Genomic DNA, 25885 nt, shown 5'->3' with positions numbered 1-25885 from the left:
AATTTTCATAAGAATATGAGTTAGAATAAAAACCCGTCCCTAAAATAATACAAAAGTCCTAAGGCAGTACTATCATCACCTCTACTAGGTTTAGAAAATTCTCCCTGCCAATTATAGACTTGAGAAACTTAGTACTGTTAGGCATGACTTAGCAATAAATAAGTGAAAGCAAGATGCAATCTCCATAGTTTGTAGATACTTGTTTTTCTATATTCAACTTGGTGGGAACAAAGCATCCTCTTTCCCACAGCCTTAAAAAAAATTCTTCCCACTATTGTTCTTTCTGCTTGAGTTCCTCTATCACTCATCTCAAAGTTGGTGTTTATCCATGTATCATCCTTAGACATTTTCTTAATTTACACACTTCACTGGAATGACTTTCACTCTGGTGGTTTTAGGTTTCACAAGTACTCTGAAGACGGCAAAATTTAAAAAATCTTTTCACAAGACACAGACCTACCCAGTTATCTCCTGGACATGCCCACTTGAATGTCTCATAAATTACTAGTTCAATATTATCTATGGATTTCATCATCTTTCTTTCAAATGTGGTTCTCCTGCAGTCTCTCCAATAATGGCACCATTATTGACCCAGTTGGCCAAATGGGAAACCTGAAGATGACTATTCACTTATTCCTTGCCCTTACTCTCACACTAATTAAATGTTTAAGCCATACTGATTCCAACCTTTAATAACTCCCGAAATAACCATTCATCTACACTGTCTCTGCAATTGTCATAGTTCAGACTTTTATGACTTAATATATAAATTACTACAATAACCTAAAACCCTAAAGACTGAAAAATCATGCAGAAAACCATGATTTTCTAAACTTATCTAACCATGAAACTCTTTTTCTTTTTTCCCACTTTTGTTTTTTCCCTATGAAATGAACATTCTCATGAAATACACTTTTAGCAATGTTAATCTAAAGATAAAACCCTCCTTCTCCAGCCCACTAAAATTTAATGAACATATAATCACTTTTATTTTTAGATTAAATATAACCACCCACCACAATGATGTATTCTTTTTTTCTCTCTGAGCCTATTTTAATTTCATGGTGACGAATAACAAGAAATCTATTTTCAAAATGCTATTTATCTTCTTTACAGCCTTGTTGGAGCACCTATCCTATTTTAAATCTGACAAAATTATGAAATAAGATTTAGATATGGTTTAAATCAAGAAAATCAAAATGTACTCCTAATAGGAAGGAAAAGATTTATCTGTACCTAGGGAGAAACATAAAATTAGAAGCCAAATAGGCTTATTTAATCCTGATAAAGCTGGATATGGATGCTGCCAGGCCATTACCTAAGAAATGAGAAGGCTACTTCTAATCCAGGGGACAGGGACAGGTGATCCTACAGCAAAAATCTAAAGACCATTTTAGAATGTCTACTAGATTATGTAAGCTTCCTAAAGGCTTCATATGTCTGTACTGTTGACTGTTGTTCCAAGAGTAGCATAATGCTTGAACTATAGAGAGGGCACTCAGCAAATACTTGCTGAGTATGAATGGACATTCCGATACTTGATGTGACATGTGATAAATCTGAAACATTAACTGATCTTACCAGCATTCAGGAATGTCTTTCCCTACAAATCAGAAAGCATAGTTCTAGTTCTCCAGATCTCAAAACAGAGTTAAGGTGTGAACTAGAGAAGTAATTCAGTAATAGAGATATGAGAACAAATAAACTCAGGGACTCTGATGCTAAAAGATGGATCTTGTGAACCTGAAACAGGAATATAGGGGGGTTCTAAAATCAACAAGGTCTCTATTACCATTTCCAACGTACTGAACTTGTATCTGTATGACAGATATAGACATATTTCAGACAAATTCCTGAAGAGCAGAAACGTTATCTATCTTGTATGTCTACATAGAAACCTAACACATAGTACCTAACACGTAGCAGATGCTTGAAATGCCTAAAATAAGTTAAATAATGGCTATCTCGATATTTAGAATACAGATATCTCTTGTTACCTTTAAAAAAAAACTAGAAAATTGAAGAGGTACATTGTATATGCACTAAGTACAGTAGTTTTGTTTAATAACATAGAGAAAGGCTTTTACTTAAAATGAAAAATCACCTATATTAAACTCATTGGTTTGGTGTCTGCTACTACTTAAATCATTTTATATAAAAATGTATGCTTCATATGAAAAATAAATTGAGAAATGGAAAATATCTAAAAAAGTTTTTAAAATTTTACTTTTCTAAGAAAATGGCTCTGTGAAATAGTTTCATATAAGAAAGACAAGAATATGCTACCCACATGAATATACAGATGGGTCAGAACTACAGCCTGGTACTAAAAGATCTATTGTGGGCTCTGGAATAAAACCTCTATGTGATACATCCTGATCATGCCCCTTACTATATAGAAGCTACTGGGCAAATTTCTCAACCTTGGTATAAGCATTAGTTTTCTAGGCTTATAGAAACTATAAACCTAAAAATGACCTATTTTGCAGCATTCCTAACAAGATTAAATAAAATATTTTATGTAAAGCACCTAGCATAGTGCCTGGCATGAAGTAGGTACTTAATAAACATTTGTTCCTTTAGAGATCCCTTCCTCTTTGAAGGAATATGTGTGCAGATGTGAAAAAATAACCAGACTTTTAAATCTAGGAGAAAGGTGGTAAGAATGCTGCTGAAAACAAATCTAGTATCTGTCTCATAAATTAACAGCTGATTAAGGGTTAGAGGAGACCCTTCATTTGCCAGGTGGGTAAACAGACTCATTAGTGTGTTATCCATAAGCTCCTTCTACCCAGCATTGCTATAGGAAAATAATACAGATGTTTGTTCTTAGATGTCTCTTTATTCTTCTTCTTTTTGCCTCATATCATAGTAACAGACACAGTTTATTCTGTTATCCTACAGAAGCTTATTTCAGAGCTTCTGCCAATTTGGGTAGATTCAAATGAGAAATTCTAACACTTTAAGTCACAGAAGCTTCAAAATTAAATCACTGGGAGATGGAATTTACAATTAAAAGAGTGGAAAGATTTGAAAAATCTGCAGCCTGTCCATGTAAAGATTGAAAACGTATGTTCAGAGAACAAACAAAGGGTGTGGTAAGTGGCCATTTGATAAGGATATGAGTAGAAGGAAGCCAGGTAAGACATCAAGACAATGGGAGAAAGACCTTGAAGCCATTGCAGAGCTCTTTCAGGCTGTCCCTCCTATCACAGGCCCAGAGTTCTAGGGGGGTAGAGTAGTTTTGGGAGGCAGGACCAGGGTGCCCTCCATGGTTTTACTGCTCAAAGTCCCCTCAAAACTCTGCTCCCTGCATTCTGGTGCAGTACTCCTTGGCCACTCCATCTATGGCTCCAGCAGGTCCAAGTGAGGCTTGTGGTGCAGCTCCAGAGGGGGCAAGCAGTAAGCTTTGGCAGCTTCCTTGTGGTGCTGACTCTGTAGACATGCAGAGTGTATGAGCTGTGGGGCCATGGCAGCCTGCACCTAGATTTCAAACAATGTATTGGGAAGCCTGGGGGCCCAGGCAGAAACCTACTGCAGGGTCAGAGCTGCCACAGAGTCTCCATCAGAGCAATGTCAAGAGGAGCTGTGGGAGTAGGACCACTTCTGAGACCCAGAACTGCAGAGCTACCAGCTTGCAGGAGTAGCCTGGGAGAGCTGCAGGCACAAGACTCCAAACCATGAGGAGTTAATGAGGTTTACATGTAATTCAATGGCAGATGAAAGACAATTATCTTTTCCCAATTACTGGCCTTTTGATAGGCTTTTCAAGTAAAAGCAAAGAGTCACAATCTTTTTGGAAATAGGAATTATGATTAATTGAAATTTTTTTAAAAAAAGTTTCATCTACACACACATTTGGTTCAATAATAAGCCACGGTACATGAGCACTAAAAGACTGAAAGATATTCTCTTGGGATTATATATGCTCTTCTTCCTCCTTTTCCCATTGAACATGAATCACAGCATTTATTTATATATGAGCACAGTACAGCAATTAAAAGTTATTTTATTTCTCCAAACTTAAGAGAAATAGTATATTCTATAGGTTAAAAATGTAAGGTCTGCTGTCTTATGATAGTCTCAAATTAAAAAAAAACAGGCCAAAACTATCACATATTTAATACATTTCACTCCTAGTTGTGCAAATCTGAGGCTTATCCAGGTCCACTACCCTTTGCTCATTGTCTCTCAAAAAGCATTTAGGTCAGACAGAGAATATGAACCTTTTTACTCTGCCTTCTAATAAAAAGTTACACAGGGAAAGAAAACGTTATGGACACAGTGAAATTTGGTCAGAGGAATTTCTATTTTCTTCTTCTCTTCTACCTATATTGACATAAATAGAGATTATACCAAACAATTAATGATCTTTTTTTTTTTTTTTTTTTTTTTGAGACTGAGTCTCACTCTGTCACCCAGGCTGGAGTGCAGAGGTATAATCTTGGCTCACTGCAACCTCCACCTCCTGGATTCAAGCAATTCTCCTGTCTCAGCCTCCTGAGTAGCTGGGACTGCAGGCACACGCAACCATGCCCAGCTAATTTTTGTATTTTTAGTAGAGATGGGGTTTCACCATATTGGTCAGGCTGGTCTCGAACTCCTGACCTCAGGTGATCGACCCGCCTCTGCCTCCCAAGTGCTGGGATTACAGGCGTGAGCCACAGCGCCCAGCCTAATGATCATAAATTTATGCTAAACATTTTGCGTTTATGTCAGTTTCCCCCTAATTAGAAGTACTAAAATATCTAAATAATGAAAATAATAATAAACCTCTTCAATTTTACTCAATCTAAAATATAAGTTTTAATAAGGAAATTAAAGGAAAAAACATAATTATATGGATAACTTCTGGGTAGGAGTTATTTTTTAATATGTAACAATTTGTACAATAAAACTATACAACACTAGATATAGTCTCTAAATAAACTAAAATGCCATATATTTTATAATATAAATAGCTAATATATATAACAAGTGCTATTTAATGAGTGATACAATTAGGATAAATTCATCCTAAAATTTGAATTGTAAATGTTTAGATATTACCAATGTGATTTGCCATTTTGATACAGTTGTCAATAAATGATGCTCATAACTCAACCATGATTTGACATGGAGAGCCACATTAAACTATTCTAGTGATTTCCCCATTACATGGATATTCTGCTATTATTTATATTGCTGAATCTTCTCTCAGAAAAACAATTACATTTTTTTTCTAACTCATATAACACTGTCTGAGATTTTAAAATATTCAATATCTCTAGTCTTGAGCAAGGAATGAAAATCATTTATTGGAATGACATTTTAAATTAGATCAAACCTAATCTTTCATGCCAAGAGGTAGCAAATAATAGTCAATCGTAGACTGTTCCTGGGCTATGTGGATTTGAATCCTAGCTCTGCTACTAAGTCTTATATAATTTCTCTCAGAGCCTCAATATCCTGGGGAGAGGAACAAGATAACAATTCTATAACTCAGTGAGTTAATATAAATTTAGAACAGTGTTTAGAATGGAACAAATGTTATATAAGAATTAGCACTCATTTTTATTCATAATGACCACGAGGGTTAAGCATTTGGTATGTTTTAAAAAACCTGTCCCAGTAAATGGAAGAAAAATTCAACAGAGTTGGTCAAAACAGAAATCACATTATGGGTATTCTCTGACCCCATATTTTTTTCACAGACCGTGTGTGTCCCATGTGGCATCCCTTTTGTTCCAGAAGTACCTACCATTTTGATGGAGCTCAAGATACCCAACTGATGTCTGTCTGCTTTCTCCATCTCTCTCAAAGCCTAAGTCTTATGAAAACTACAATTCCTGCAAGGCACTCAAGAATGATTTCAATGGCAGACAGACACAGACTTGAGGCACGAGAACGGTAGCAGATATTTACACCCAAGGAGCCAAGGCTGCTACGGGGTGAATTCCAAAGTGGACCCCTAGCAAATTCCAATGGGGCTTATCTGGTGTAGGCAGAACACAGGGTACAAACTGATCCTCTGAAGTCCCTACAGATCCAATGGCGGTGCCTAGAAGGCAAGACTGGTATGGGAGAGAGGATGGGGGGATGGGAAGGGAGGAAGATTGAAATGAGCAACCAAGCAATTAAAAAGGATGTTGTCCTTCTTATTGGGATGGGCAGTGTCCTGGAGGCCCTTACTGGACCAATCATTAACCCTCTTTAACCCTCTTTTTTTTGGATCATAGCAAAGTCAGAAATTTCTGAAGACATGCTGTGATGGTTGGTGAGCACTCAGGGAACTCAAGGCAAAGTTTTAGCAACAAGCACAGAAGTATTTTAACCTTTTTATTTTATTTATTTATTTATTTACTTATTTATTTTTTTTTAATTTAAGAGATTAAGTGTCATTATGTTGCCCAAGCTGGTCTCAAATTCCTGGCCTCAAGCAATCCTCCCACCTCAGCTTCCCAAATAGCAAATAGCTGGGATTACAGGTGCGAACCACCATGCCTGGTTCAAAACCAATTTTTAACAATCAATAGAGTTGTATTGGTACACAAATATGACTATCAGCCCTGGTTTGGAGGATCAAAGGAATGAGGCTAAGGTTCAACTTTGTCTTGGACCTGTCATACATTAGTTTTACAACTGTGTGGTTGTAAACTGCTGGCTCCAAGTATAACTTAGCAAATTATAGGGATACATAACCAGAAACTCAGTACCACAAGAAGAAAAAGTTGGGGAACCCCCAAACTTGCAGTAAATTAGTAATTAGTAACATAACTTTGTATAATAACTATATATGTTATAGTCACATACCAAACTGTAGAAGGAAAAAAATTCCTCAAGCCATTTCATTATTTCTGGAATGTCAAATAATCCAAATCTGTCCTTACAATTTTACTCACCTGCCACTTTTTCATCTGTTTCCCTGTTACCATCATCTGAATATCTTGCAAAGTCTAAAGAATCAAGGGTACTAATGCTCCCAGCTCGATCTATAATAAAGAGAAATATAAAAGAATTGAATGAGCAATTTAATTGTTAAAATAAGGAACAGGAATTCAAATACTTATGATTATTTCCAGTTAATAAACCTGGAATTCTAAGATCTAGGAATTCTTTTAAAACAACAACAACAGAACAAAGTAAAAATGCTCACAGCAATCAAGCTACTTTAACTAAGTTTCCCTGCCCAAATCTCCGGCCAACTCCCAAATAATGCACACACAGGGAATATTGCAAGCAGCCCAGGCAAGGACAAAACAAACAAACAAAACACAAGTTTGAGCTGCCACCTAAGAAAGAGTTTACAGATTGAACAAGTGCCTACTGAAAGAATAGAATCCAGTCTTCATGGCCTAACACACACATTATCCATCACACAGTCAAAAATTACTTGATACACAAAAACCAGTAAAATGTGATCCACTCCAAGAAATAACACAATCAATGGGACCAACTCCTAGATGATATCAGGACATAATGGTAAAATCAGTAGACTAAGATTTTATTATAGCTAGTATAACTATGCTCAGTGAAGTAAAGGAATATATGTATACAATAAACGAAAGGAGTTAATATCTTAGCAAAAACTATGGAATGTAAAAAATGCTAATAGAAATTCTAGAACTGAAATACAAGTATCTGAAATTAAAAATGCCTTGTACAGCCTAATCACAGAATGGAGATGAGAGAGGAAAGGGTCAGAAATCTCAAAGATGGATTAATGGAAATTATTCAATCTGCAGAATACAGACAAAAAAGACTGAAAAGAAAATTAACAGAGCCTTAGGGACATGTGGAACAATAAAAAAGGTCTAACATATGCAGAATTGGAATCCACAACTGATGAGGCAAGAGATGGGGTAGGTACAGGTTCAAGGTCAGAGAACATCAAGGAGGGTAAGTAAAGAGAAGAGAAACTTAGGCACCTATTAATCAAATAGCGAAAAACCAAAAATTTAGAGAAAATATTAAAAGCAGACAGAGAAAAACAATGTTCTCATAGAGGGAAACAATGATGTGAATGACTGCTGATTCCTCATAAAAAACCATGAAACCAAAAACATCCAGTTTGGAAAAGAACAAGCAAAAACTACTGCTATTCACAGATGACATGATGTTATATAAAAGAAACTCTCAGGAATCCACTGAAAAACATTAGACGTAACAAATGAGTTTTTCAAAGTTGCAGAACATGGGACCAATGCACAAAAATCAGTTGGATTTTTATACATTAGCAATGACAATCCAAAATTAAAACAAAGACAAGTTTCATTTCCAAACACATCAAAAAAATTTTAAGAATACATTTAACAAAAACATGCAAAATGTATACAGTAAAAACTACAAAACATTGTCCAAAGAAATTAAAGATGATCTAAATCAACAGAAAGACAGCTCAGGCTTACAGATAAGAAGATCCATATCAGAACAGCAATATTCTACAATTAATCTTCAGATTCAATGCAATTCCTATCAAAATTCCAGCTGCCTTTTTTTTTTTGCAGAAATTGAGAACTTGATGCTAAAACTCACATGGAAACAAAAAAGTCTCAGAATAGCTGAACAATCTTGAAAAGGAATAAAGATGGAGGACTGATACTTCCTGATTTCAAACTTAAGAGTAATCAAGGAAGCACAGTTTTGGCATACAGATTCAGAACAATGCAATAGAATTCAGAGTCCAGAAATAAGCCCTTACATTTATGGTCAAGTAGTTTTTGACAATAGTACCAAGACACTTCACTGGAGGAAAGAAGTTTTTTCGACAAATTGTGCTGGGCCAACTGTATATCTACATGTAAAAAAAGGAAACTGGGCCACTACTTCACATCACAAGCAAAAATGGATCATAGACCCAATGTAAGTGAAAATTGCAAAACTTTTATTAGGAAATGCAGAAGCAAATCATCACGGCCTTGGGTTAGGCAATCATATCTTAGATATAACACAAAGCATTAGCAATGTTGTAAGCAGAAAAATGGCTCCTCACAGATGTCCACATCCTACTCCTTTGAATGTGTGAATATGTTACTTTACATGGCAAAGGTGAAGTGAGGTTATTATTAAGATTGCTTATCAGCTGACCTTAAAATAGAGACATTATCCTGGGTTATTCAGATAGACCTAATGTAATCACAAAGATCTTGAAAAGTGGAGGAGGGCCATGAGCCAAGGAATTCCGGCATCCTCTAGGACCCGGAAAAGGCTTCCCCTAGAGCCTAAAACCTCCAGAACTGCCAATACCTTGATTTTAGACCATTTAGCTCAATGTGAGACCCACTGTGAGATTTCTACTATGCAGCCATAAAAAAGAAGAAGATCACGTCTTTTGTGGGAACAGCTGGAGGCCATTATCCTTACCAAACTAACGTAGGAACAGAAAGCCAAATACCACATATTCTCATTCATAAGTGGGAGCTAAATGAAGAGAACACATGGACACAAAGAAGGGAACGACAGACACTGGGGCCAACTTGAAGGTAGAGGGTGGAAGGAGGGAGAGGAGCAGAAAAAATAACTACTGGGTACTAGGCTTAGTACCTGAGTGACAAATTAATCTGTACAACAAATCCCCGTAACACAACTTTACCTATATAACAAACCTGCACATGCACCCCCGAACCTAAAATAAAAATTAGAAAAAAAAGAACCATGAGGTAATAAATTTGTGTTCTTCTGAGCTATGACGTTTTTGTCAACTTTTTAAAGTAGCCATAGGAAACTAATACCGTGATAAAGGAATGAACTGATAAACTAGATTTCATCAGAATTTAATTTTTTTTTTTTTTTTTTTGCTTTAAAAGTCACCATGAAGAAAGTGAAAACACAATCTACACAATGGAAGAAATACGTGCAAATCAAGTATCTGTTAAGGACCATATCTACACGATATAAAGAATTCTTATAACTCAATAAAAAAGACAGCACAATTAAAAAATGGACAAAGCGTTCTCCAAAGAAGATATGGAAATGGCCAGTGAATGAAGGAGAGATGCTCAAAAGGGAAATGATATTCATCAGGGAAATGAAAATCAAACCACAATGAGGTACATTTCAAATCAACTAGATGGTTATAATAAAAGAGATGGTAAGTTGCAGAAGATGTGGAGAAATTGAAACCCTCATACATCACTCGTCTTAATGTAAAGTGGTACAGCTGCTTTGGAAGTTTGGCAGTTCCTCCTTGAAAACATTATACTAAATAAAAGAAGCTAGACACATAAGGCTACATGGCTATATACTGTATGACCATTCATATAAAATGTCCAAAATTGGCAAATCCATAGAAACACAAAGTAGATTTTAGCTGGCATCATAGGAGAATGGGTAGTGACTGGTAATAGGTACAGGGTTTCTTTTGGGGTGATAAAAATGTTCTGGAATTAGAGTGGTGACAGTTGTACAATTTTGTAAATGCACAGAGAACCACCAAATTGTACACTTTAAAAGGGTGAATTGATGGTATATGAATTATTTTTCACTTTAATAAAAAGACAAGACAATAGTGTTGGTGACAATGTGACGAAATTGGAATCCTTACATCTAGCTGGTGGGAATGGTATGGACATTTTGGAATACAGTTTAGCAGTTTCTTAAAAGGCTACAGAGTTATCTATCATAGGACAGTAATTCTACTTCCACCTAAAGAGAAAGGACAGTATATGTCCACACAAAATCTTGTACATAATTATTCATAGCAGCATTATTCACAATGGCAAAAAAGTGGAAACAACTAAATATCTGTCCATTGATAAATGAAGAAATAAAATGTGGTATATATCTGTACAATAGAATGTTATTCAGCAATAAAAAGGATGGAACTATTGAAACATGCTACAACAATGGATGAACTCTGAAAACACTATGCTGACAGAAGATAGTTATAAGAGAACCACATATTGTATGATTTCCATCTATACAAACTGCACAGAATAGGCAAATATATAATGATAGAAAGTCTGTCTCTATAGACATAGAGATTAGTGATTGGGGGTTGAGGGGGAAAATGGAGTGTATGCTAATGGATAAGAGATTTGTTTTGGGGATTATGAACAGGCTGCAAAAGTAGATTAGGTAATGGTTGTACAATTCTGTAAATATACTAAAAATGAATGGAAATATACTAAAAACCAATGAATTGTACACTTTAAATGAGGCTGAGGTGGGAGGATCACTTGAACCCACGAGTTTAAGACCAGCCTGGTGGGCAACATAGCAAGACCCTGCCTCTACAAAAAAGTAAAGGCAGAAGGAAAGAACAAACAAGTGTATTGAGTTTTCAAAGTATGGACAAGTTGTGTATGAATAGCAGTTACAATGTACAGAAGCTGCGGGGCAGGGAGAGGGGGTGGTGGGTGGGGCGGGAGCAGGCAAGTCATGACAGCTGAGGCTAGGTAGGTTGTAAAGTAGCAGGAAGGACATTTTAACTGCTTCTCTATTAAATTTTACACACACAAAACTTTTTTTTATCCAGCTAATGTTTAAAAAGGGACAAATAAGAGGCTATTGTCAACCCTCTGTTAAATTGTTACTTACACAGTACTTAAAGTATACATATTGATCTAAGGAAATGGATTATTTGTGTATAGAAAGCACAATCTCAACAAATGAATGGAAGTTATAGGAATACAGATTTGGACTCCACCTTGGGCTCCCCCATCACCTTTTAAAACAGTTAGTACATCACAATAATCAAGATGGTTGACTCTTCAAATAGGGCTATGTCATTATCAATGTACCACTTGCCTTTAAATCCCTATTAAGTGAACTAAATGAAATTCTACATATATCATTCTTCTTAAACACTGTTTCTATCTGGAGAAACATTTAATTTCCCTGCAGTTTAATTATACCTGCTAAGTAATAGCTTGCAGGTTCTCCTTTACAAGCCTGGCCAACATGGTGAAAACCCATCTCTACTAAAAATACAAAAACTAGCCGGGTATGGTAGCAGGTACCTATAATCCCAGTTACTCTGGAGGCAGAGGTTGCAGTGACCTGAGATTGTGCCACTGCACTTCAGCCTGGGCGACAGAACGAGTCTCCATCTCAAGAAACAAACAAACAAACAAAAACAAACAAAAAAACTTGCTATCTATCAACTCAAGTTTTTGTTTGTTTGTTTTGGAGACAGGGTCTTGCCCTGTTGCCCAGGCTGGAGTGCAGTGATAAAATCATGGCTTACTGCAGTCTCGACTTCCTGGGCTCAAGCGATCCTCCCACCTCAGCCTCCCAGTTAGCTGGTGGGACTATGAGCCACCAGGTCTGGCTAATTTTTTTTTAAAAATTATGGAGACAGGGTCTTGCCATGTTGCTCTGGCTGGTCTCAAACTCCTGGGTTCGAGCAATCCTCCTGCCTTGGCCTCCCAAAGTGCTGGGATTATAGGCGAGAGCCACCACACCCAGCCCAATTTAAGTTTTAAGACAACATAAACAAAAATAATGATGACAGAAAGCCAAATATTACAGTACTCTTCATTATAACATAGTTTCTTTCAGCACAAGCTAAGAAATACCAAATACAGTAACCACAGACATCTCAAAAAGTTAATATTAAAAATGTGCTGAACTCAGGACTACTACTTAGCAATTTAAAAATAAAATACTGACATATGCAATAATATGAGTGAATCTCAAACGCTTTATGCTGAAAGAAGCCTTATAGGAGTACCTACAATATTTCATTTATATGAAGTTTTTAGAACAGGCAATAGTACTTTACGGTAGGAAAAAATTAATAGTGGTTCTTGTGGTAAAGGGCTAGAAGGGGTAGGAACTGACTGGAAAGGGCCTTGAGGGAACTTTCCAGGGTGATGGTAATATTGTGTATATAATAGGAGTTTGGGTTACTACAGGTACATTCTTTGTTCAAACTTATCAAATGGTACACTTAAGATTTATATATTTTACTCTCTTTAAGTATCACCTCAAAACCTCCACAATTTTAAAATATTGAGCTCTAATTAATGACATGCATGATAAAGTATTAAGCGTACTGATATGTGCAACTTAATTTGAAAAGCATAAAAAATAAGATGTACTGTTGATGGAGAAGTGGCTGAAAAGATGTATTGATATGAGATAAACCAAGTATGGTTAACTGGAATTAGGTGGTGGATGTATGGGTAAAAAATTCTTTCAACTTGTCTGTATGCTTTGAACTTTTCATAATAAAAAGTTAAAGAAATAAAACTTGAATGTATGGGGGTAAAATGAGCTAACACTGCTCAGGATCCATTAATAATCAAGGTTGAATCCTGGAAAATAGCTATTCTTACTGTCTTAAATAAACAAACAAAAATTTTGTGTTTTTCTCCCTCTGTTTGAAATTGAACCAAAGCTAGACCATGAATCACTAAAAGAAAGGAAACAAATTTCAAAATATTGTGGATAAACTTTATAAGGCTTTTTACTAATAGACCTTTTAAATAACTGAAAATATAAAATGCTAAACTGGAATAAACCATTGGGTTATCAGTACATCTGCCTTGGTAAATAACTAATATGACATATTATAAAATGGAGGGCTGGGTGTGGTGACTCATGGCTATCATCAGAGCACTTTGGGAGGCTGAGGCGGGGGACTGTTTGAGGGGTTTGAGACCAGCCTGGGAAACGTAGTGAGACATTGTCTCTACAAAAAATCGAAAAATTAGTTGGGCATGGTGGCACATTCCTGCAGTCCCAGCTAGGAGGCTAAGGTGGGAGGATCACTTGAGCTCAGAAGGGTGAGGCTGTAATGAGCCATGATTGAGACACTGCATTCCAGCCTGGGTGACAGAGGGAGACTCTGTCTCAAAAAATAAATACATAAATAAAAAAAATAAAATGAAGTTCCTGAATTACTATGCAATACCTAAAATTTCCAGTTCTTTAAAACAAAATTAATCTAACTACTTTTCTCCAATATTTTTTATTACACTATAAATAATTATTCCTTCGAATTATTAAAAAAGTACTATAAATAATTATAAAATAAAAGTACATAGAAGACTAGATAAATCATCCTAACACCACTAAAACTGGGGATAAGGGCAGTATATCATCAATTTTTTTCCTTGAATTTCTAAATATTGTTTTTTGAACTTTCCCCCATATATAAGTATGTAAAGATATTTGTGTAAAAAATAGAATAAATTTATATATACAATCTTATATCTTGCTGTTTTTTTGAGATAGGCTCTTACCCTGTCACTGAGGCTGGAATGCAGTGGCATGATCATAGCTCGCTGTAACCCAAAACTCCTGGGCTCATGTGATCTTCCCGCCTCAGCCTTCCAAGTAGCTAGGACTAGAGGTGTGCCACCATTGCTGACTAACTTTTTAATTTTTTTGTAGAGATGGGTCTCACTATGTTGCCCAGGCTGGAGTTAAATTCCTGGCCTCAAGCAGTCCTCCTGCCTTGGCTTCCCAAAGTGCTGGGATCACATATGTATTGTTTTTTAAAAATGAAGCTTATATAGTAAGAAATTGCAATATTATTAAGGCTACTGATAATGTTGATTAAGGCTACTGCTAAACCGCTTTCCAAAATAAGTGTACATAGCGATCTGAATTCCAACAATAATATGTAATAGCATTTGTCAATGTTCAGTATTATTATTTTTAATCTTCACCAATTTAACATGCTATAAAATTATATTTTGTTTAATTATGTATCTCTTTGATTTCTAGTGAGCTTGGACATCCTTTTTTTTGAGACAGAGTCTCACTCTGTCACCAGGGTGGAGTGCAGTGGTGCGATCTCGGCTCACTGCAACCTCCGCCTCTCAGGTTCAAGCCGTTCTCCTGCCTCAGCCTCCCGAGTAGCTGGGACTACAGGCGCCCGCCACCACGCCCAGCTAATTTTTTGTATTTTTAGTAGAGATGGGGTTTCACCATGTTGGCCAGGATGGTCTCGATCTCTTGACCTCGTGATCTGCCTACCTCGGCCTCCCAAAGTGCTGATATTACAGGTGTGAGCCACCACGTCCAGCTACATTCTTTCAAAAATATATTGACCATTTATTTTTGGGGTTTGTGTGTGAATTATCTATTCATGTCTTTCGATCTTGTATTTAATATCTAGATATTCCTGATATATTAGTTGATCTGGCCATTGCTGCCCTAAGCAGAAACTCCACTTGAGTACTATCTTCTCTTCTCTTAGGCCCATGTCGTGGCTCCTTAATAGCTACTCTGAAGTCTCTAACCTGCATAGGAAAACATGTACACTCAATGGTGAACTTTGATCAACCAATATTCTGGTGCTGTGATACCAGGCTTCATTGTTTTATTCCTGATTTTAATAGAATGTTAGGTATGGTGTTGGCTGTTAATTTCAGATAAATATTTCTTATTAGGTATCCATCTGTTATTAGTTTACTAAGTCTTTTTCATCTTCCTTCTAATATTTTAAATCATATATACAAGCCTAGATTAGAGCTACTTTGGTCATGAGACATTATTCTTCAATAACACCATTATTATTTCTCTGAAAGTTTTAAAGAACTCATTTATTCAACAGGGAGACTCTTGGGGGAAAGCAAACACACACTTTAATTTTCAACTTGGCATTATTATGGCCACTGAAAAATATATTTTCTAATTTTTTCTAGTTCCAAGCCAACAACTTCATATTCTCCAGGAAAAAAAAGCTCTGATATCTTTTAATATAATAAATATGATGTCACAAAAGAAAAACAATCTCTGAATTCATTAAAATCTACTCCATCTTGTCAGAAAGAAAAATTATTTATGGAAGAAAGTAATTTTAACTTTGACTGGACTACCCCATATGTACTTTGGATTTTAAGACTAGTAACAGGTTATATTAAAGCTTCAAGGTAAATGTGCTTCTTTAGATTAAGCCACAGTTCTTTTCCAGGAGAAGCAAATGCCTTTTGTTTTCCAAATGTCCTAATATACAAGAAGAGTTTGGGGAAATTAGCCTCTTTTATTAAGAATCTACCATATTCTAATATGAAGTATTTTAACTACAGAGCATTTCTTCAAATACCAGGATGCCTATTGTGTAACTTCTTAACAATTCACTTTATAACTCAGAAACAAATAATCAGGTACTTTCATCATAGTTGGTAAACTGGCAAAACCTGTTCATAAGTTTTATCAAGTCTGAGAACTAAACCTATTATACACAGTCGTGCAGATTGATTTTTTAAATCACATACAAAAGTAGTTTTATTTATATTTACATTTAATATTTTAGTACTGCTGAAAAATGTTTTTACTATAATTGAAAAACTTAGTCTCAGATCCTTGAAAATTACATGGCACTTTAAGAACCAAATGCATCAGAAAAACGGACCAGCTGTCGACTAATAAAAGAGTATTGGGTAATTTAAATATTTATTGAACAACTACTGTGAACGAGGTCACTGACAGGAATAGCAAAATAATTTTTTTAAAGGACATGGATATATAAGTCTAAGTAATCATGTTTATATATGCTTACATTTGCATTAATGTTTTTGTAAACATGCACAATACATTATTAATAATAACTGACTCTGAGAAGCAGAAGTACATTTTTCACTACATATTTCTCTTTGTATTATTTGAGCTTTTTGTTTTCACTTTTGGCATTTTCCCCCATAATTACATTTAATATATACTTTAATATGGGCACTTTATAATTTAAAAATCATGAAAGTATCCAATTCACAATTAAATGGAAAAAAAATCAAGCAATTCGCTTTATATTACAATTCTTTCAGTAAAGACGATTTATTCAACCATGCTTAAAAAAATCTGTCATGAGAAAGAAATTTATAATAATAAATTCAATAAATATAAAGATATTGCTAATAACAGACTTACTTTAAAAGTAATTCTATTTAAACCTGAGGTTGTGTGTAAACATTTTAAAATGTTATTCAAGGGCTGGGGGTGGTGGCTCACGCCTGTAATCCCAGCACTTTGGGAGGCCAAGGCAGGCGGATCACGAGTTCAGGAGATCGAGACCATCCTGGCTGAAACGGTGAAACTCCGTCTCTACTAAAAATACAAAAAATTAGCTGGGCATGGTGGCATGCGCCTGTAGACCCAGCTACTTGGGAGGCTGAGGCAGGAGAATCACTGGAACCTGGGAGGCGGAGGTTGCAGTAAGCCGAGATCGCACCACTGCACTCCGGCCTGGGCAACAGAGCTAGTCTCAGTCTCAAAAAAAAAAAAAAGAAAAGAAAAGAAAAGAAAAAACAGTTATTCACTTAAGGAGGGATCTCAGAGATGTATGTCAAAGAAAGAGAACCTATAAGGCTACTCTAAAATATGAAAGTTAAAAAAATAAGACTACAAATTTTCTACTTTGGAAATAATGTAAAATTCATTCAATACTAATGAAAAGTTTCTTTTATGTGGGCACTGTATTTATAAACGTCAGAGTAAAACCACAAAGGTACTCTGCCTCCTCCCACTCAAGGTCAGTTCTGAAATTATTTGGAAGGCTTGGTATAGCAGTAACCTTGGTGATAAAGAAAGGAAAGATGTGAAACACTTTAGAATACACATCGTACACCAGAATAGAAAGGCTAATTTCTGGATAGACCAGGATCTTGGTCTATCTCTCCATTAAAAAAAAAAAAAAAAAAAGTTGGGGACAGCCTTTTACTTTTAGCAACTGCGGCACTCACATTTATATTTTCCTGATCCTCAATTCCTCTCCAAAGATGGGGCTAATTTTTCACTGACCTCTATGTCCAAAATATTTGAGAGCTAAAAGGAATTAAGACAGTACAATCCCCTCATTTTTACAGATGAGAGAACTGAAGCTATGTACTTATGCAGTATTTACTAAGCCATAGTGAGGAGTACAAAGATAAAACTTCGGTAAAACTTTGTCCTTGCCCTAAGGAAGCTTATGAATCATTGGAATTAAGTCATATACAGGGATAACAATAATACAATTGGCTTACTTTATCTTAAAGGTTAAAAAATTAATCTGTGAGCAAGCCAGAAGTAGAATTCAAGCCTCCCAGTTTGCAGCCCACTGTCTTTTTCTCTTTGTCACAGGGTTTCAGAAAGAGTGGAACTTCAAAGTCAAGATTTACACTTGGGAAGAAACTTACATGCTGAAACTTTATTGACAAGCTAGTCACTTAAAATTTCTATAACACAAGATGACTTTATCATATGAAAAGCTATTAGTAAAGAGAATGATTATTGTTAATGATGACAACAATAGTAATTATTATTATTAACATTCTTTTTGACCACTTATTTTATGCCACATACTTTACACAGATAACCTTTCATAACAACCCCGTGCTAAAGGAGTCATTACCATCTGCATTTTACAGTAAAGGAAACAAAGACTATCCAGAGTCATGCAATGAGGGAGTGGCAGAATAGAAATATGAACTCAAGCTCTCCGACAGCAAAGCCTGAGCTCTAAACCATTGGTTCTCTTGAATAATATGTAAGAGCATCCAGGTTCTGATCGCCTAGATTCCAGGTAAGTTGGGTTTGATGTTGTGAATGGCCTCAGAAACAGAGCTTTGATGGAATCTTGCTCAGACAGAGTTGAGGAAATCGGATATAAAGTAAAAGGTTAATTTTCACAAGAAAATATTCCCAACTTATAAATGTGTAGGAAACTACTACCTAAAGATCAATTCTTTAACGTAACTTCAATATTTACTGAAAGCTTGTATGCCAGGCACAATATTAAGTACTGTTGATACATAGATAAATTTTCTATAAACTGTCTACCTTAGGCATTTGTGCTAGGCATGAAAGAGGACAATATAAGACCTATGAGCTAACATCTTTTAAAAAATCTAGTCAGCTAAAACATCTACACACAAACATTTCAATAATATTATTAAGAGTTAATTAGAAACACATATTCACAGGTCTGTATATAATTAATTTCCATAAGTGGAACAGCCAAAAAAACCCCTCAAGTACAGAAGATTTAGAGATCACCATGGGCTGGAGAAACTTTAGGGAAAGGCAGGAATATAAACAGGATCTTCCTTTAAGGATGCACAGGATTTAGAAGAAATATGGAAGAGAGGACAAGTATTCCATAAGAAAAAAAAATAATGTGGACAAGGATACCAGGCAAGAAAATAGAATATTAATATAATATAATAAATATAAATATTCAAGAAAATATAACACATGTTTCAAGGGAAAAATGAAACAATGTGAGTAGAATAAAGGTTTTGCATATGGACAACATGGTTGAAAGGGCAGGAAGAAGCAAAACTAAAGGGATAACTTTATTATACATAGCCACAATAAAATATTTTAAAGTCACTTTTATACTTTGACAAATATCCCGTACAAAAAGAGAAGAAATTAAAAAATTCCTAGTGAGGTTTATAAATTTTTTCTGTAATATATATTTTTTTGCTACTAAAAAAGGTTTGAAAAAGTTGCTTTGGACAGCAGGAAGCAATTTTATTTAAAAGGCTTTAGCTAGAATGACATGAATAAATAACTATGAATGAATAACTCTTAAAATCAAGTAAGAGTAAGGATGGAGGAAGAGATTAAAGCCATAGGATAAGACTAAAACTGATGGTACAAATGTGAGCTAAAGCCTAAACTAAGGGAGCTCACAAGCACACACTGATAGGTGGTTTGAAGTAACAGAAATGTCAACGATACTACCTTGAGCAATCTTATCCACCCACAACAGGACCAGCTGGTTTCAAAAACAAATGAACACTATTTCTGACGGCTGAGGATTTTTGACATAATAGGTGAGAAAATGTGGAAGAAGGCTACACCCATGATTGCAACTGTGTTCTACTCCTCCTTGAGGTTTAGTCATGCTCCATGACTAGATCAGAAACTTGTAAGTAACCATGCAGCAAACCCTGAAGATTAAAAAAAAAGAGAGCACAAGCTAATTTGGCCTTGTTAGTTTATTTCACAGAGAGGAACAGTTGATGACTATATTTGGCTGTCAGTTGAGGTTTAGTTGATCCTGGGCTTTGCCCAGATATCCTACAATCACATGTAGGATGTGACTATCCTAATTTTGATTAAGTTTAATGCTATGCAGTGTGGGCGCCTTGATGAAATGAAGTGATGCTTTAGGCAGATTATTCATCTGTGACTTAGTGTGGTGCTATGGTTTGTCACTCTAATTATTTTTTAAATGATCAATTTTGTACTATCTGGCTTGCCTTCTGCATTAAGAAGTGATTTACCCAAGCTGAAAGAGCTAGTAAGTGGCAGAGACAGAACTGAAGATCAGACATTGGTATAAGTCCAGTGGTCTTCAAACAATAGGCTGATTTCAAAATTATAGTTGGTATAGTCTGGCACAGACCTAGTGTTGTTTTATCAGTCAAAATGTTTCCACAGCTACTATGATGAAGCCCATATTTCTCTATTTGTTCACACCAACATGAGATGTCTGTCCTGTATCTTAGTATAATCCAATCATATCAGCTCTAGGGCATTCTTCTTGATCTCGCTATCTTTTGCTGAATCTTGGTAAATACCATTGCTATATTCAATTGTAATGGGTATTCAATTCTTAGAAATCTATGAGGAATCTATCCTTAAAGAAAATTAATCAATTTACAGTCAACTTGTTCAGGTTTTCCTATATAGATTTCCTTAGTTTGTAGAAACTAAGTATACTGTAGATGTGAAGTTTCTCAACTGATATTTGTAATTCAGATATAAGTATTGTGTATTTTTAGACAAGGCTGGGAGGCTGGGAGCTGCAGGATAGGGTGGAACAGCACAGTTAAAAGCTAAATTAAAAACAAATTCACTCAATTTAATTTTTGACTGAAAAATGCCAAACAACCAATCTAGGTTTTTAACAAACATTTTGAAGATCCAGCTCTAACTTCCTTGTTTGAAAAGTAGAAAGCATAATTTTAATTTTTCACAGAAATAAGGTTGGTTTTCCCAGATTAATATCCTTATCTTGCTTCCTTGTAGAGTACCACAAGAGGCTGAAATGTCATATTGTATTTTTGCAACTACCCCAGTGGAAACACCCTATTATATGGTAAGCAGATCATGGTAAGCAGGGAGTGTCATGTTCCCAGATCATGTTTTAAACATGAAAAAATACAAGAGCTATTATCTTTCCTTCACCTGTACTTCCTTTTCCTTTCCTTACTCAGGATAAAGAGTCTAAATATAGCCAAATAATAAAGTTACTATTTATTCAAAATTTTACCCACTCTTGAGGGTCAAACTTAACTTTTACTTTCCCCACAGGCCCATTTCATTTTCACAATCAACAAAGATTTTTCTATAACAGAATGTTTATATTCTGTAAACATTATCTTTGCCACAGGAGACTATTCTCAAATTCTTTCATGTGTTAGTCTTACCTCTCCATCAAGAACATAAGCTCAAGGATATGCATTAAACTTTCAGATCGCTGTAATCCTTAACTGACCACAATGTTTAATAAATATATCGATGTAAAAATACTGAATACCAACTATATTCAGGCCACCATGCTAAGCAGGGATTATATCTAACTACAGGAATAAATTTGAAACAATTGGAAAGACATAGGAAAGAAAAATGACAGTTACACAGTAGATATATTTAGGAACGTCTATGGCCCAGAGAATAGTGGAAAGTCTAATTCAGGTAAAAGCAGTGAACTTAATAAATTTTAGAAATGTTGTGATGGGGCCGGGCGCAGTGGCTCACGCCTGGAATCCCAGCACTTTGGGAGGCCGAGGCAGGTGGATCACTTGAGGCCAGGAATTCAAGACATGCCTGGCCAACATGGCAAAACCTAATCTCTACCAAAAATACAAAAATTAGCCAGGTGTGGTGGTGCGGGCTTGTAATCCCAGCTACTGAGGAGGCTGAGGCACCAGAGTCACTTGAACCCAGGAGGCAGAGGTTGCAGCGAGCCAAGATTGTGCCACTGCACTCCAGTTTGGCCGACAGAGGGCGACTATGTCTCAAAAAAAGAAAAGAAAAGAAAAGAAAAATTGCGCTGGTATTTTCTCTCTCAGAAAGCAGAGGAAACACTAAATCCAATCCCAACTTAACAGAGGGGAACTACTTTATAAAGTAGAAGGGATGAAAAGTTTGTAAGAAAGCAATCGTGACATCTTAGTGTTGGCGATGCTAAGAAAGGAACACTGAGCATAGTTAGATATATGCTTTCAGAGTTCTGAGAAACGATACGTTGGATCATGAAAGAAAGATTTTAGGCCAGGCTTGGTGGCTCACGCCTGTAATCCCAGCACTTTGGGAGGCCGAGGCGGGCGGATCACATGAGGTCAGAAGTTTGAGACCAGCCTGGCCAACGTGGTAAAACCTGGTCTCTACCAAAAATAAAAAAATTGGCTGGGTGTGGTGGCATGCGCCTGTAGTCCTAGCTACTCGGGAGGCTGAGGCAGGAGAACTGCTTGAACCCGGGAGGTGGAGATGGCAGTGAGCCAAGATTGCACCACTGCACTCCAGCCTGGCAGAGCGAGACTCCGTCTCGAAAAAAAAAGAAAAAAAAAAGGAAGATGATTTTGGAAGGCTGCAAGCTCATAGGTGAAATGATTACATTCAAACATAAATGACTACCTCCTGTTAGCTGCCTTATAAAAATCTGAAGGCATGGTAAAAGAAATCTATCACCAAAAGGCATGTTAGTTGCCCTCTCCACTTGATCACATTACATCTCTATTGTGCAAAGAACTGGGCTAATCATAAGAAATTACAGTCTAATTTTGATTAGAGCCCTAATGCTTCAAGCAGAAAAAGCATTACTCTTGCTAAGTTACTATAACCTGCTCAGTGTTCATCAATGTCATTACCACAATTTTTATCTTGCAATGTAACTAGAAAACAAAGTACTGAATGGAAGCTATCCTGGCTCACCTGGCAAAAATACAGGGTACACACACACACACACACACACACACACACACACAGAGTGTGTGTATATTCCAGCAAATAATATTACATATAAAAGATCTAATTGGTTCATCATGTAAATTTAGTAGGAACATTACAACGATGCTATAAGAATTTATCCAAAACTGAGATTTCCTTAGAATATCTGTTAAAAGTAATTTTATTCAGTTAATAGAAATTCTATTGAAAACATCAAACTTATAAAGCTATATATCCTGTTCATATTTGAATGTTTTGTAAATATGGATTATTCTTATAATCAAGAAAAAAATTAAACAGTATGAAGACTTCTTAAAGTATGTTTAAAAGCACAACTATATTACAGTATTAAGTCAACAGTTTTAGGGAGATAATTCACTAAATCTAAAATTATAAAGGTTAATAGGATTGCATTGTTCTTAAACATCATTAAATAAAGAAAACCACTTTTTATTATACATTTATTGTTCAGAAGTATTCTGAATTTTCAGATCAGACACATATCAATCAAAATATATACAAAAACAAATCAAAATAATGTTTTAGATAATCCATACTACCAATCTTTAAACCGTTTATAATCAACCAACAAGTGCTTATTGAGTATTATAAAATCACATCCAAGTAGTATCAATTGACATGCTAAAATTGAATATATAGAGGACCTTTAAAAATAGGCAGTAGCCCTGTCCTAGACAATATAATTTGTGTGATCGGGAGCTTAGTTGAAATCTTCCAAATACAGTACTGAGCACAGTTTTATACAAGTATTTTAAAACTGTACTAAAGTTTGTACTATAAATGTCTACATGTTTATAGGAGGAATATTTAAGAAATATTTCTTTTCTCCTTTATGATACCTTCATTAAAATACAGTTCCTGCCGCCATAGACCTAATTGTAAAAGTCAAAACTATAAAACTTGTAAGAGAAAATCTTTGCAACTCTGGGGTAGGCAAATGTTTCTCAAAAGGACATACAGAACATAAATTATTAAAGAAAAAAACAGTCAACTGGATTTGATGAAATCAAAAGCTTTTGTTCACAAGACACACTGTTTTTTGGGGTTTTTTTTGAGACAGGGTCTCGTTCTTTCTCCCAGGCTGGAGTGCAGTGGTATCATGGCTCACTGCAGCCTTGGCCACCTAGGCTCAAGCGATCCTCCTATCTCAGCCTCTCAAATAGCTGGGACCACAGGCATAGGCCACCATGCACGGCTAATTTTTGTATTTTTTTTGTAGTGACGGAGTTTTGTCATGTTGCCCAGGCTGGTCTCAAACTCCTGGGCTCAAGCCATCTGCTCACCTCATCCTCCCAAAGTGCTGGGATTACAGGTGTGAGCCACTACGCCTGGTCTGAGACACATCATTAAGAAAATAAAGGCAAATCAGACTGGAAGAAAATATTTGCGAAATTCACATTTGATAATGCACATATAGAGAACTCTTACAACTCAATAATGAAACAAAACCAACATGTAAAAAACCTTAATTTAAAAAAGGGCAAAATAATATCCCTGATGAACATCAATGCAAAAATCCTCAATAAAATACTGGCAAATCGAAGCCAGCAGCATGTCAAAAAGTTTATTCACTACAATCAAGTTGGCTTCATCCCTGAGTTGCAAGATTGGTTCAACATACACAAATCAGTAATGTAATTCATCACATAAACAGAACTAAAGACAAAAACCACATGATTATCTCAATAGATACAGAAAAGGCCTTTGATAAAATTCAACATTCCTTTATGTTAAAAACTCTCAATATACTAGGTATTGAAAGAACATACCTCAAAATAATAAGAGCCATATATGTCAAACCCACAGCCAATATCATACTGAATGGGCAAAAGCTGGAAGCAATCCCCTTGAAAACTGGCACAAGACAAGGATGCCCTCTCTCCCCACTCCTATTCAACATGGTATTGGAAGTTCTGGCCAGGGATCACGCAAGAGGAAGAAATAAAGGGTATTCAAATAGGAGGCGAGGAACTTAAATTGTCTTTGCAGATGACACAATCCTGTATCTAGAAAACCCCACTGTCTCAGCCCAAAAGCTTCTTAAGCTGATAGGCAACTACAGCAAAGTCTCAGGATACAAAATTAATGTGCAAATATCACAGGGATTCCTACACACCAACAACAGACAAGCAGAGAGCTAAATCATGAATGAACTCCCATTCATAAATGCTATGAAGAGAATAAAATACCTAGGAACGCAGCTAACAAAGGAAGTGAAGCACCTCTTCAAGGAGAACTACAAACCACTGTTAAAGGAAATAGAGAGAACACAATAAATGGATGCTCATGGATAAGAAGAATCAATATCATGAAAATGGCTATACTGCCCAAAGTAATTTATAGATTCAATGCTATTCCCATTTAACTACCATTGACATTCTTCATAGAATTAGAAAAAACTTTTAAAATTCATATGGAACCAAAAAAGAGCCCGTATAGCCATGACAATCCTCAGCAAAAAGAACAAAGCTGGAGACATCATGCTACCTCACTTCAGACTATACTACAAGGTTACAGTAACCAAAACAGCATGGTACTGGTACAAAAACAGACACGGACCAACAGAACAGAAGAGAGCATTCAGAAATAAGACTGGATACTTACAACCATCTGATCTTTGACATACACGACAAAAACAAGCAAAGGGGAAAGAATTCCTTATTTAATAAAATGCTGGGAGAACTGGCTAGCCATATGCAGAAAATTGACACTGGACTCCTTCCTTATAACTTATACAAAAATTAACTCCAGGTGGATTAAAGACTTAAATGTAGAACCCAAAACTATGAAAACCCTTGAAGAAAATCTAGGCCGTACCATTCAGGACATAGGCACGGGCAAAGATTTCATGCCAAAAATGCCAAAAGCAATTGCAACAAAAGCAAAAATTGGCAAATGGGATCTAATTAAACTTAAGAGCTTCTGCACAGCAAAATAAACTATCAGAGCGAACAGACAACCTACAGAATGAGAGAAAATGTTTGCAATCTATACATCTGATAAAGGTCTAACATCCAGAGTCTACAAGGAATTTAAACAAATTTACAAG

The 25885-nt window shown here is 35.9% G+C and overlaps 1 protein-coding gene across 12 annotated transcripts in view; it reads right to left on the bottom strand.

The window, feature by feature from the left end:
* Positions 1-25885, bottom strand: part of RELCH (RAB11 binding and LisH domain, coiled-coil and HEAT repeat containing) — a 119868-nt gene that overhangs the window by 89012 nt on the left and 4971 nt on the right. For all 12 annotated transcript variants that reach the window (XR_008621903.2, XM_034943901.3, XM_008952645.5 and 9 more), the window contains exon 2: positions 6882-6971. Coding sequence is in view for 11 of the 12 variants with exons in the window: in XM_034943901.3 (XP_034799792.1) it covers positions 6882-6971 (90 nt within the window). In the remaining variant the exon portion in view is untranslated. The remainder of the gene's footprint in view (positions 1-6881; positions 6972-25885) is intronic.

Source organism: Pan paniscus, chromosome 17 (genome assembly GCF_029289425.2).
Source record: "Pan paniscus chromosome 17, NHGRI_mPanPan1-v2.0_pri, whole genome shotgun sequence".
Lineage (NCBI taxonomy): Eukaryota > Metazoa > Chordata > Mammalia > Primates > Hominidae > Pan > Pan paniscus.
Note: the sequence above shows the minus strand (reverse complement) of the source record. Positions and strands in the feature narration are given on the sequence as shown.